Here is a 12984-nt window from a genome sequence, read left to right on the forward strand (position 1 = left end):
TCCCTTTTCTATTTGCCCTTGCCCTTAGTGTTTCGCTAATTTGATACCTGTTTTTTGTCATATGAAGTCTGTGTACCTTGAAAGCCAGATTTATCTGTATCTCCTCCATAAAACTTTCTCTAATATCTCGTATGCAGTGCTTTGCAGTTCCCAAGAGCTTTTTACATCCGTTATCTTATTTAATTATTTATATTCTGTTTAGGTCATACGTTATCTCTATTTTATGGGTGAAATTTAGCTAGGTGGATAACAATACCACAGAGGTGTTACGATGTCTAGTTTGGTATTCTTTTCACTAAATAACTGCACACTAGTAAATATTGTTTTTTGAATTCCATTGTACTTACACAGTGCTGCAGTTAAACCCGTTACATACATGGAAATGAGCAGTTAGTTCATTCCCTCCACCTAAAAATGGTAGCGTCTCATACCACATTTATTCAGTAAAATCATTCAACAAATATTTATTGAGTACTTATCACGTGCCAGGTATTTTGTAAAATTTCCTATGACCTTCAGCATATTGCCAGATAGATAGCAGGCAGTTGGTGGTTTAAGGTTGTTGGGAAGGTTTATTTTAAACAAGCTGAATATAGTGTTCATGTACAAGTCAGGGGAAAAGAGGCTTTCCAGAGAGGTCTTCTGACGTAGCACATATATGTTACACGTCTCACAAGATTAACCTAGAGGAAGGTAGAATGAATGCGTATATATGCATATATATACACGTATGTGTATGTGTATACTTACTCTATATATAGTAAGCACTTTATTAACCCCAAAATAAGCCCTTCGCTCATCTTTGTCTCTTATCATTGCTGCTCCTAGGATGAAATAAAAATAGAGAAGCTTCGGATATGACTTTTGGCATTTGACTAAGGGTTGTATATCCTGCTACAAAGATAAACAACGTGGATTCGTACCTTACAGAGAGCATTTGCTTCATTTTCATATGTAAAATGTTCCATTTTTTCAAGATAAACTTAAAAAGTAAATATAAGAGGATACTTTATGTTGTTATTGATAGACTGTATTTTTCATTCTGGAAAAAACCTGTTTTCAGTGGAGGAAAATTATTTTCAGTTAAGGTGCATATCATTTATATCACTTAGGAGCGATTTCCCATTGTCTCTCGTGTATTTCTTTTTGTTTCCTTATTACAGGGACTTTCAGGCTTATTTGGGGCCAAAGGTTTGACTCCAGTAGTGCTTTGTTTACTGCACAACAAAGCCTGCACTGATCTGTGGCTCGTCTTTTCTACTCACCCCAGTTGTTTCTGTACTTCACCCCCAACTGTAGTCGATTTTATTTTCCAGAAGCTGGGTCAGACTCTCTAGGGGCATTTAAGTATATGTTACCTCTAATTTGAGACACTAATGTTATGAGCCCCTTCGGAAGACATGTTGAGTAATTAGGATAAATAATCTAAAAGCTCTTCAGCAAAGTAAGGCAAACCTTACCAGTTATTTTAGCAGCAAGAAATAGCATTTCTAATTGGTAGCATTACAGCAGAAAGGATTTTGTTTTTTACATCACAGTATTTAAATTTTTTTACTTTTTAAAACAGGAGATAATTTGGCCATTTTTTTCTTGAACCTGTCAATATCACAACTCTAAAAGAATACCTGGGAAGTGGTGTGCAGTTGGTAGATAAAGAAGAGGCAAGTTGCATTCTTTAAGTTCATTTGTTCTTCTGCGTAGAAGTTAAGATATTCCAGTTTGTTTATTCCCCCCAAGACAAATTACTAAAGAATTTGGAAGAAAAAGATAACTCGACAGTTCATCCTTTCTTTGCTGCCATTGCCTGACACTCCACTCAAGTGAAAGCATTTTTCTTTCCTTTCCAGATGTTGCAGATTAGAAAGAATGACTAAAACTAAATTCTGGTTCAAGAGAAGGACAATAAAGAGGTTCTTAGAGCCTAGTATAATGGACCTATGTGATAATATGATTCACTTTGCTATCAGTCAGTAATCTACTTGTTTCTGGACTCTTTTACTTCCTAAGCTTGTGGCTTAGTTGTTTCAGTGTTTGTAGTTTCCTTCATGTTTAGTGTGTAAAACAATTGGACATTCCATAATTCCGGGGCACTGACATGCTAGCTTAAAGTCGAAAAATTGTTTAAAATGATTTCTTAGAAATATGGTGGTTATAATTTTGAGCGTATGGTAAAGTATTTGACATTTTTCAGGAATGCATGCTTTTCTGAAATCTAAAATTGTGTTATAAGATAAATACACCAGTTAAGGTTTTGTTTACGGTTCAATTTTTAAAGTCTTCTCACTCTAAGGCAGTAGTCCTTAAAGTGTAGTCCTTGGACCAGCAGCATCAGCATCACCCGGAAACTTGTTAGAGATGCAGATTCTCAAGCCCTGCCTCCAGACCTGAATTAGAAACTCTGGGTTGATGCTCAGCAAACTGTTGGAACGAGCCTTCCCGGGGATTCTGACACAGACTCGGAGTTTGAGACCCGCTACTCTGAGGCTTTGTATGTGGTAGCTTCTCCCCACGTTCACTGAAAATCATGTACTTCTACTCAGCTTTTATTCTAAAAGTTATAAATTAAAACATCCCTTAACCTTTTTTCCTTTCCTGAGATTAAATGAATATTTGCTTATTTGTTACGATCTTTAATTTGGGGAAAATGTTGGGTTTTTTTCTTGGTGCGACTTTCACTTACTTCTAGGGGTTTTTGCAGTATTTGCCGGGTAGAGAAAAAGGGAAAACCCCTTTGCAGTATTCCTGTTTTCGGGCTAGCGCCTAGCTTAATTTTAGGTTAAGTGAAGAGAGCACATGTTTTAAAAATAAAATCAGTCATATTTTTAAAACAGTGTGATTTACTATTTTGATTACCTGTTGTGCAAATACCATTTATTTAAAGTGTCTGACCATCAGGGCATATGTGACCCCTGTGAATTCATTTTCAACAGAAAAAAGGAACGAATAATTTGAAAATAACTAGTCTTGAAGTCACCCCTCTTACTTCTGAGATACCCGGAAAGGGTTTTTGTTTGTTTGTTTGTTTTATTGTGGATTCAAGCCCTTGAAAATGTATGTCTTCATAGTATACTTTCTCGTACTATTTTGAATAGCACGCCCTAAAAGTGCTTTTGAACTGAGTCACATAAGATAATCAGGTCAGTCTTTTGGCCACTCTTTGATGTAAGATTCAGATTCTATAAACCAGTTTTGAATTCTGAAACTAATCCAGTTGATCGTTGATCTAATTACTGATAGATTGACCTGTTTTGTCTGAAACCACATCCACCAGATAATGTGCCACATTCTTCTAAATGGGCTCTGGATCTGAATGGAATATCCTATATTTGTTAGTGACAGGTGTCCCTAATTAATATTATTAGATTATATACCAGTTTAACTTCACTGCTTTTGTGCTACTACTAAAATCTAGTTTTAAGTGAATTCATTTTACATTTGATTATTCTTTGAATTTCAGGATGGTGAGGAAGAAGAAAATGAGAAAGGTATGTTTGATGCCAAGTAGAGTTTAAAAATTGCTCACATTTAGAAAAATAGTAAATTATATGAAAATAAAACATTCCTTATTTGAAATCTTATTTTTGAAATGAGTTTATTTTCAAATTTATCAATTTAGTGAATTAAGTTAGCACCTTGATTTTATTTTTCAATTGGTTTTAATTTTCTTTTTAACATTTAAGATATGTTCTAACTTAATGGTACATATCAGTTACTGTAGTGGACATTGCCATATTTTATTTAACCCAATTATAATTTTATGCTTTAAAAGAACATCTAGCATACGGTAAGTTGATAATGTCCTTTAAGACTGGCACTGCAGTAACTCATACGTGCTTATTGGGGTCCTAGAGTGTAACATAATTAATTGTACAACCGGTCCTCAAAATGGGTGACCAGGAGACTGACTTTTTGTTTGCTGCGTAGAGAAACTTTCATGCAGTCTTCTGGCAGTTTTCATAGTTTAGGAGAACTGTCTCATCCAATACAATTGCAGGGACATCAGTAGTAATGCATTGATCAATATGAGGTTATGGACGAGTTCTTGGATCGAAGTCAAAGGGTCCTCCTTTGGACTAGAAAGGACACGGAACAGGGTTCTAAGCAAGGCAGAATAAAAAGCCCAAAAGCGATGACGAAGTAAAGCTACTGACTGAAAATCTCAGATGCCCGAAGCCTTTCCATTTTGGGGGAATGCAAGACATCTTCGAAAATGGTAATTGCGGGACTGGCTGAACAGGATGAAGACTGGAAATAACCAATTTCCTGAACATTATGGAGCAGGCCAGCTTTGGAGCCTTCTGTAGCAGTTTTCCATACGATTCTGGACTACCCAAGAATTGGATAAGAAGAATGAAAAGGATGGGGCCCTGAAAAACTTGGAAGACTGATTGATATCCTCAGACTGTGACCTTTCAAGACGTCACCACGGGAGTTCTGAAGGTCACAAGGGTTAAACCCAAGATGATTCGAACACTGAATAACAAATCTGCACATTTGTCACTATCTCATGGAGGAAAACAAAATCTTCCATATGCCATTAACTTATAACCACAAACGAAGAGCTGTATCCTCAGGATGGAACCATTTCCTCACTTTTGTTGTTTGGTATTTGTATGTAGAGAGCATTTTTTCCATGAAGAATAAGTGATCCTGGGTAAAGGATTGTTAATGTTAGTTAATACCCTTGTGTTTTTTTTTTCCCCTAACCTTCCATCAGTGCTAATAACTGGCTTTATATTTTCTAGGTCCTATTCTAGCTTATGAATATGAAATTGTTTAAACTTCTTGTTTTGCCATATTTATTCCTGTTAAATCCTCTTAGATATAGCAGGTTCTGGTGATGGTACACAAGAAGTATCTAAACCTCTTCCTTCAGAAGGGAACCTAGCTGAGGCTGATCACACAGCTCACGAAGAGATGGAAGCTAATGCGCCTGTGAAAGAAGCTGAGGATGACAACATCTCGGTCACAATCCAGGCTGAAGATGCCATCACTCTGGATTTTGATGGTGATGACCTCCTAGAAACAGGTAAAAATGTGAAAATTACAGATTCTGAAGCAAGTAAGCCAAAAGATGGGCAGGACGCCATTGCACAGAGCCCGGAGAAGGAAAGCAAGGATTATGAGATGAATGCGAACCATAAAGATGGTAAGAAGGAAGACTGCGTGAAGGGTGATCCTGTCGAGAAGGAAGCCAGAGAAAGTTCTAAGAAAGCAGAATCTGGAGACAAAGAAAAGGATACTTTGAAGAAAGGGCCCTCGTCTACTGGGGCCTCTGGTCAAGCAAAGAGGTTTGTTTTTCTATGTCAGTTCTTTACGATACTGAATTCCAGCATTCAATAAGATCACTCTACATTAAGGGGGTGGCTTCAAGACCATGTACAGTAATTAGTACTTATGATCCTGCCTATAATATTTTTGACCGTCATAAGTTACTTTTAAAAAAATTTCAAGATCTTCATAATAATGCAGTGTGTCCTACTGATTGCATTGTTGAATTGTCAGCATATATTTGGTTTTTTTTTTTTTGGTTGTTTTTGTGTTTTTTTTTTCAAATTGACAATTTTTTTGTGTTTTATTTTTAAAAATCCTTGTGATGATGGTTAATGAAACAACTATCAGTCCTAAGAACACAAAATGAAGTCAAGTCCCAGTCCTGAAATCTGGAGAAGATGGCCATATATCCACTGAATAGAATTGTCAGAAAATCTAGATCTTCAGGCATCTTGGGGAAAATCAGTGCAAGAATCCTAAGGGAATCATTTGCTCAAATAACCTAATCTAGGCCTTTGGAATTGTTAATTTGTACGAATAGTACCAGTTTGAAATATAGTCAATATCAAGCTGTTCGATTTTTGTTTTTTTTGTTTTGTTTTCAATTTTCTTCTGGTGATTTGCTTCTTTAGCTCTTCAAAGGAATCTAAAGACAGCAAGACATCATCCAAAGATGACAAAGGTAATGGATTTTTTCCTGTTTGTTCAGTGGTAAATTGCATATTTTCGTTAAAAAGGAATAATTGCCTGGGGTTTCCTTTGACCTTTACTCATTAAAAATTGACATACTAAATATTTGGGTGGGCCTCGGTGTAAACTATTGAGCTGAACAGATTCCGCAAACTCTGGGTGTGATTGAAGCATTAACGCTTCAATTACTTAATCTGTAAACTGGTTCGAGTATGCTAAAAGTAATGTGCTTTTCACATTGTGTCCTAAGCAACTATATAATGTTAATGCAATGGATATTTTGTTTTCTTACGGTGTAATTTTAGAAGTGTTTTATCTTTAACTGTAGTCATTTGCAACCCTTACACACAACTTTTTCTGTGTTCTGTCTAGTAGGAAGTGTACTGTAAATAATAATTGCCTCTATTTGTGGAGTCTAGTATTTAAGAGAAAATCAGTTTCTAACATTTGGTTTTACTTTTTTCGTTATTGAAACTAGGGCACACTTCTGGTAACGTAGCCAGTATAGAGTATTTTGATTCTTGAAGATTTACTTCTTAATTTGACTTATTTTGGTTTGATGGGAGTCTTGTGTAGGAAATTAGTTTTATTTTAAATTCTTGTAAGCTTAAAGATGCAGTATTTGTAATTGGGATGTCTGGTTATCTCATGGCTGTGCACTATCGTCTCCTCTTGTACATATGCCATCTACTTGAAAAACATTTCTTGTTTCTTAGAAAAGGCATTTGAAGGGAAAAATAACACCACTCAGGTACTGCAAAGTCCTAAAATGCCTCTTCAGTGACTGTTAATCTGGTTTGTGGTTCATTTAGTGTTGTTTTGTTGGTATGTTTTTATGGTTGGACATCTTAGTGACTGATTTACTAATTGACAATTAATTGCCACACTTAACATCCCTTACAGTTTGGGTTAATGGACAAAATACAATAACTGTATTAGTGTTACCCTTTAAATTTAGAAGGTTAGTGGTCTTGGTTTAATGGTAACTTTTTTCTATTACTAAACATTTTTTTTCTGTAAGAGAAGTACCTGGGCCCAGATGTTACTGGTAACATAAAAAAGATACACACATTTCTTGTTAGCATTTCATAAAATAAAATCGATCCTTTGATAAATGCATTTTTGAAGAGTAGAAATGCAGCAACCATTAATATTTAAAATGTTTGAGTCAAGTATGTGTTGTCTCCTCATGTAAGTCTACACTGACAGTAATTTTTCAGCTAGAACTTGTGGCGTGTAATATTCTAAAGCATTGATATTTTAACTCTTTCTACACGTAATAAGCTGGAGTTACAAAAATGGTTACTTTTAATCATTACCTACTGTTTTTCTTAAAGTGGGGTAAGAATTATTTTCCAAGTAAAGTCAAATGAATGAAAGCTCCCCTTCTAGAACAGCGGGTTTGAGGCAAAGCGCTGGAGGGTGACTGACTAGGCCTGTATTCTAAGAAATGGCATCTCTGTGTGTGAAACCATAATTTGTGTATGGAAGTAGTACAAAAATGGTTCATACAGACATTACATTTACCTATTCTAAAGGATTTCGAGGTTTCAGATTTTATTCTTGTAATTAATTTGTTATAGAAGTTTGTTTTGTATTAAATCCAGAGTTAACTAGCTGCATATAATTTCTTTTTTATTCTTTCTCTACTAGAGAGTGAAGATGAGCTGTTGGTTAGTCTTTGTTGTTAAATGTTTAAATTCTTGGAAATAGTTATCCCTTGCTCTGACTGTTGCCTCTTGCACTCCCAGTTTCTCAGGACCTAAAGCCCAGAGCAGATGTGGGTAATTAAGCAGTCTGTACGTTTCTCGATGACTGCTTTCTGGTTGTTTATATTCAGTGCAGTGGTAGAGGATAAATGATTAAACTTAACAGTGAAAGTCCAAGACCTGTAGCTGATATTTTACACATTTTGATTTTAAACTCATGCAGGAAGTATACAGATGTTCAGACTTGTCTCCTCACTAGCTGTATTGTCTCTTGTGTTTGATTTTAATAATAGCAGATTCATAGGATTTTGATACAGCAAGGTTGTACTATCCTAATTTAACTAAATTAAAGGAGGATTTTATAATTTTGAAAGAATATGGACCAAATAATTTTGTTAAAAAATAAAATTTCCAATTAAGACACTAAAATGTCTGATACTGAATCTATTCTAGGAAGTACAAGTAGTACTAGTGGTAGCAGTGGAAGCTCAACTAAAAATATCTGGGTTAGTGGACTTTCTTCTAATACCAAAGCTGCTGACTTGAAGAACCTCTTTGGCAAATATGGAAAGGTACACTTTTTATCTATCTTTCTAGTATCTCCATTTGAAATGGGGATTATATTCAAAGTGGTATTATATAACCTTCCAATATCTTGTTTTTCTCAGGACTGGTATAGGCATAATTATTGAGTTCTGTGGTATTTGTGAATTTCGTCATAAAATCTCACCCTAAGCCCTCGGGATCTTTTTATTAAAAGCTCATATTTTGAGCCCATTTCAGCCAAGGACTGCATTTTGTTTTTCACATTCATGGTGATTTTTCTAGAAACTAGAGTATCTGAGGCTGATGTGGTCATTTGGAAAATACAGGGAGACTAGCATTAGACAATGGGATGTAGAATTCGGGGGTGGGGTGGGAACTGATGTCCCTGTCGTCATACGGGTTCCAGTACAGTAGTGGAGAAAAATGTAAAACTGGTAAAAATCTACTTCATCAGAAGTTGTGATACGTGGTATGATGGAAAGAGTCGCTAAGAGAGCGAAAAGGGGAGGATTTCAGGAAAGCTTTCCCTGGCATATAAGAAGACCTAATAGAAGAGAAGAATAGTTAATAATTACATTAATTAAATAGTCAGTTAATAGTTGTTGAATTGCATTGTAGTCAATCTGTGTCCCTTAGGGCACTCACTACTTTCTACCTTATATTTTTGGTTTTCATTATATATCATACGTAATCTACGCCAGTGTAAGCTCTTTGATAGAGACTTTCTCTGCTATACTTTGTGTGCACGCAGTAGGCTTTGGAATATTTATTAAATTAATGACCAGTATTGGTAAATAACCATAAATGAATGTTACAAAAATCTATCCTGTTGATTTTAGGAGTCTTTTTTTTTTTCTTCTTCTAATATAGAAAGTTGCCTGAGTGTTCAGGATTCTTGTAGGTGTCAGATACAGAACACTGAGAATTGTAGTCACATGATCAGCCTCGGTAATTTATTGTTAAGAGATCCAAAACCAATATTTTAATGCTGGCATTTCCTGGGACTAAAACTATATAAAGGACACCATGCACTTTATAATAAGACCTTGGGCTTAAAAATCAAGTTGCTGTTGGAGCAAGTCTGCCTTTCCCAGAGTTGAGTATAGCTGAAAGTTTCCAGCCATTCACACCACACAGCCTCCTAAATTCCCTGTTTACCTCTTCATGGCATTATGTCTGTCTTTCTCTTTGTTCAGCACTAGATTGTTCCCTCACTTTTCTTCTTATTCACCCATCCCTTGTCTCTCTTAACTATTTTATAGACTTGAGATTATTTGCCACTTTGATATTGGTATAAATTTTAAAAGCACAAAACGGAAAATGTGTCTCTTTAGAGTGTATTTTTGTAGGGTGTGTTTTAAAGACTGCTTTTTAATATGTGGATGATTCTTTATTCATTTTTTGAAATTTCTTTCAAAATTTAGTATAGTTGCTCATTATAGAAAATTGTTAACACTCATTTAGAAACTTTCTAAAAGGTTGCCTTTTTTTTTTTCCTCTAAGAGATTAAGGGTGGGCTTATGATAGGGGAAGTTTGGCCCAAATCTAATTGGGAATATTATTTCTTTGCTTTCGTTAATTGTGCCATTATTTCATTGATGTGACTAACTGTTTTGGCTACATATTTGAAAAAATTAAGAAAAAAAAAGTAGTTTAAATTGTTTTTTGACACTTTACATTGTTCCCCTGAATATTTACTAAGTACTTAAAAGCAAAGTAGATAGCGATCACAAGAATATGAAACAGAGGGGCGCCTGGGTGGCTCAGTTGTTAAGCGTCTGCCTTCAGCTCAGGGTGTGATCCCAGGGTCCTGGGATCGAGCTCCGCATCAGGCTCCCTGCTCTGCTGGGAGCCTGCTTCTTCCTCTCCCACTCCCCCTGCTTGTGTTCCCTCTCGCTGGCTGTCTTTCTCTCTGTCAAATAAATAAATAAAATCTTAAAAAAAAAAGAAAGAAAGAAAGAAAGAAAAGAAACAGAATAATATGTATCCTAAACTTATCCTTCATCATGAATTTCTGTATCCTGAATATATCGTTTTATTTGAATAGTCTTCTGAAGTTTGATCTATTCAGAACTGTATGTAGTTGTAAGACTTTGTAAAGTGTTATCTTATGTTATAGGTTCTGAGTGCAAAGGTAGTTACAAATGCTCGAAGTCCTGGGGCAAAGTGCTATGGCATTGTAACTATGTCTTCAAGCACAGAGGTGTCCAGATGTATTGCCCATCTTCATCGCACTGAGCTGCACGGACAGCTGATTTCTGTTGAAAAAGTAAGCTTGCCTAAATGTATATATGAGGTTACTTTGAGGGCCAGTAATGCTCAATTTAAAGATGTTCTACCAGTAGGAAGTAGAATTTGGTATAATTTTTAAGTATTTATTTTATTTTTTTACTTCCATGTTTTCCAGATTTTCTCCCAGCAGCATACTTTTTATGATCATAACTGTATCTTACAGTTTTTTTGTGGGTTTTTTTTTTTTCTTTTCTATTTAAACCTTTCAGGTTAAAGGTGATCCTTCTAAGAAAGAACTGAAGAAAGAAAATGATGAAAAGAGTAGTTCAAGAAGTTCTGGAGACAAAAAAAATATGAGTGATAGAAGTAGCAAGTAAGAATTAATTTTTTTGATAAGCACGTAGATTTTTCGGGAAATTTGTGAAGTAGTTCTCATTGTGTTGTTCTCTTGGGTGGTGTGGTCAGGACACAAGCCTCTGTCAAAAAAGAAGAGAAAAGGTCGTCTGAGAAGTGTGAAAAAAAAGAAGGCAAGGAGACTAAGAAAATAGAAGGGAAAGACGAGAAGAATGATAATGGATCAAGTGGCCAAACTTCAGAATCGATTAAAAAAAGTGAAGAAAAGAAGCGAATAAGTATGCTATGTATCTTTCTTCTCGATCCCTTTCTAATGCTTTCTACGACTTCATTTTTACAGTGGAAGGGCAAACCTGAGATGATAGTCCGGATAAATATTTAAATTTTGTCGTTAGATGTACTGTGGTAGAAAGGGAGGTCCGGTAGCACTAGTTGTCGTCTTCTTTTCTTGGGAAACAAAGGTGTTCTTCCAGCTGAGCACCTTTCCTGGAGGACCCGGGTTGGCTGTAAATGGTCATGGATTTGTAGCTGTGTAACTGAGTTGGGATCTTTTGCCACCCCAGAAAGTATTTATGTTTGTGGATTGAGTTATTTTTTAAAACTATGTACAATTAAGTTCTCATAGAATAAGTAGTTTTTTTTAATTTCATGCACTGGTTTGTGAATATCTGGTTACCTAAGAATTCAGTATTTTTACATTATATTGGCTGTCTTTTTTAATGAAATGTTTTTTCGGCATTTGTTTATCTACTTTTTTTTCCTCTTAGGTTCCAAGAGTCCAGGACATATGGTAATACTAGACCAAACTAAAGGAGATCATTGTAGGCCATCAAGAAGAGGAAGATACGAGAAAGTAAGTCTCTGTGAGGGATTTTGTATACTATTCTACCTGTTTCCAAAAGAAGATAATTTAATATCTCTGTAGCCATTCTTTGCATACTTCAGTGCTTGAAAATCTAAGAAGAGTGGAGTGTCATCACTCATTTAAACTTTTTAAATGAGCAGCTGAACTTGAAAACCAAAACCCCAAATTATTTTAACTTCTAGTCCTGTTATAATTTTTTTTCCTGTAGATTCATGGAAGAAGCAAGGAAAAGGAGAGAGCTAGCCTAGATAAAAAAAGGGACAAAGACTATAGAAGGAAAGACATCTTGCCTTTTGAAAAGATGAAGGAACAAAGACTAAGAGAGCATTTAGTTCGCTTTGAAAGATTGCGACGAGCAATGGAACTTCGAAGGTAGGAAAAGAGTCTATTTTATACCTGTCCTTAATTATAAGTACATCTTTAATGCTAGTTACAAACCAGATTTCTGGAAATTGTATTCCCATAGAAAGCTATTGGCCACTTTTAAGAAGTACAGTAAAACCTAATGATTTCTTAAGTTTGCATAGCATTTTATAATTTACAAAGTACCTTTCCATCTGTTATCTCTGTCTCAACTGTTCTGTAAGATTAGGTGTGCCCATTATATAATTGAAAAAATGGAGGCCCAGAGAGGCTAAATGACTCTTCCAATGCCACATGACAAATGAGTGGCAGAGTCGGGACTCAGACCCAAGTCTTCTGACTCCAAGTCCAATGCTCTTTCCTCTACTCCAAAGCTGCCGCCATGAAAAACGTGACTTTTAAAGGAAAAAATGATGTTGAGATAAGATAGTCTCAGTGTTGTAAGCTACAGTGTTCAAGTAGCATGTTGACATTTTCGGAAAAAATGATTGTACTTTGGATTAGAGCCCAAGTGAAGGAAGATTCGCCTTGTGAACCTTATTGTGTTCAGGCTCTATCTCAAAGGAAGTATTCTCTTTAAAACAAACTGAGAACAAAACAAAACATTTCTATTTTCAGTGGCAGTTATCTCAACAGTTCACCAGGAATGCCACCATTGCTTTCCTATGTCAGTTTTTTGATGCCACTTAAAATATTCTTGTGAAAGTGTTTTGTAATATAAATATCCAAATACTAACCTATCTCATTGAGAGGTCTTTTATCATGGGCTTTCATCTGTTCATTCACGGAGTGTTAGGAACAACCAGACACATTTGACAAATAGTGCTATGATTGCCACATACTTTTTAGAAGGAAATAACCCTTGCATTACTCAGAACCCATTTTCTTTCCCTTTCTTTCTTTCTTTTTCTTTCTTTCTTTCTTTCTTTCTTTCTTTCTTTCTTTCTTTCT

The 12984-nt window shown here is 35.5% G+C and overlaps 1 protein-coding gene across 10 annotated transcripts in view; it reads left to right on the forward strand.

The window, feature by feature from the left end:
- Positions 1 to 12984, forward strand: part of SLTM (SAFB like transcription modulator) — a 44448-nt gene that overhangs the window by 21586 nt on the left and 9878 nt on the right. For 5 of the 10 annotated variants that reach the window (XM_040620583.1, XM_040620579.1, XM_040620584.1 and 2 more), the window contains 9 exons: positions 3458 to 3485; positions 4823 to 5291; positions 5907 to 5956; positions 8127 to 8245; positions 10339 to 10488; positions 10721 to 10824; positions 10917 to 11083; positions 11573 to 11658; positions 11879 to 12042. In XM_040620583.1, coding sequence (XP_040476517.1) covers positions 3458 to 3485; positions 4823 to 5291; positions 5907 to 5956; positions 8127 to 8245; positions 10339 to 10488; positions 10721 to 10824; positions 10917 to 11083; positions 11573 to 11658; positions 11879 to 12042 — 1337 coding nt within the window. The remainder of the gene's footprint in view (positions 1 to 3457; positions 3486 to 4822; positions 5292 to 5906; positions 5957 to 8126; positions 8246 to 10338; positions 10489 to 10720; positions 10825 to 10916; positions 11084 to 11572; positions 11659 to 11878; positions 12043 to 12984) is intronic. The other 5 variants (XM_040620581.1, XM_040620586.1, XM_040620582.1 and 2 more) reach the window with 2 other exon arrangements.

Source organism: Ursus maritimus, unplaced genomic scaffold, assembly GCF_017311325.1.
Source record: "Ursus maritimus isolate PB19 unplaced genomic scaffold, ASM1731132v1 scaffold_35, whole genome shotgun sequence".
Classification (NCBI taxonomy): Eukaryota; Metazoa; Chordata; class Mammalia; order Carnivora; family Ursidae; genus Ursus; species Ursus maritimus.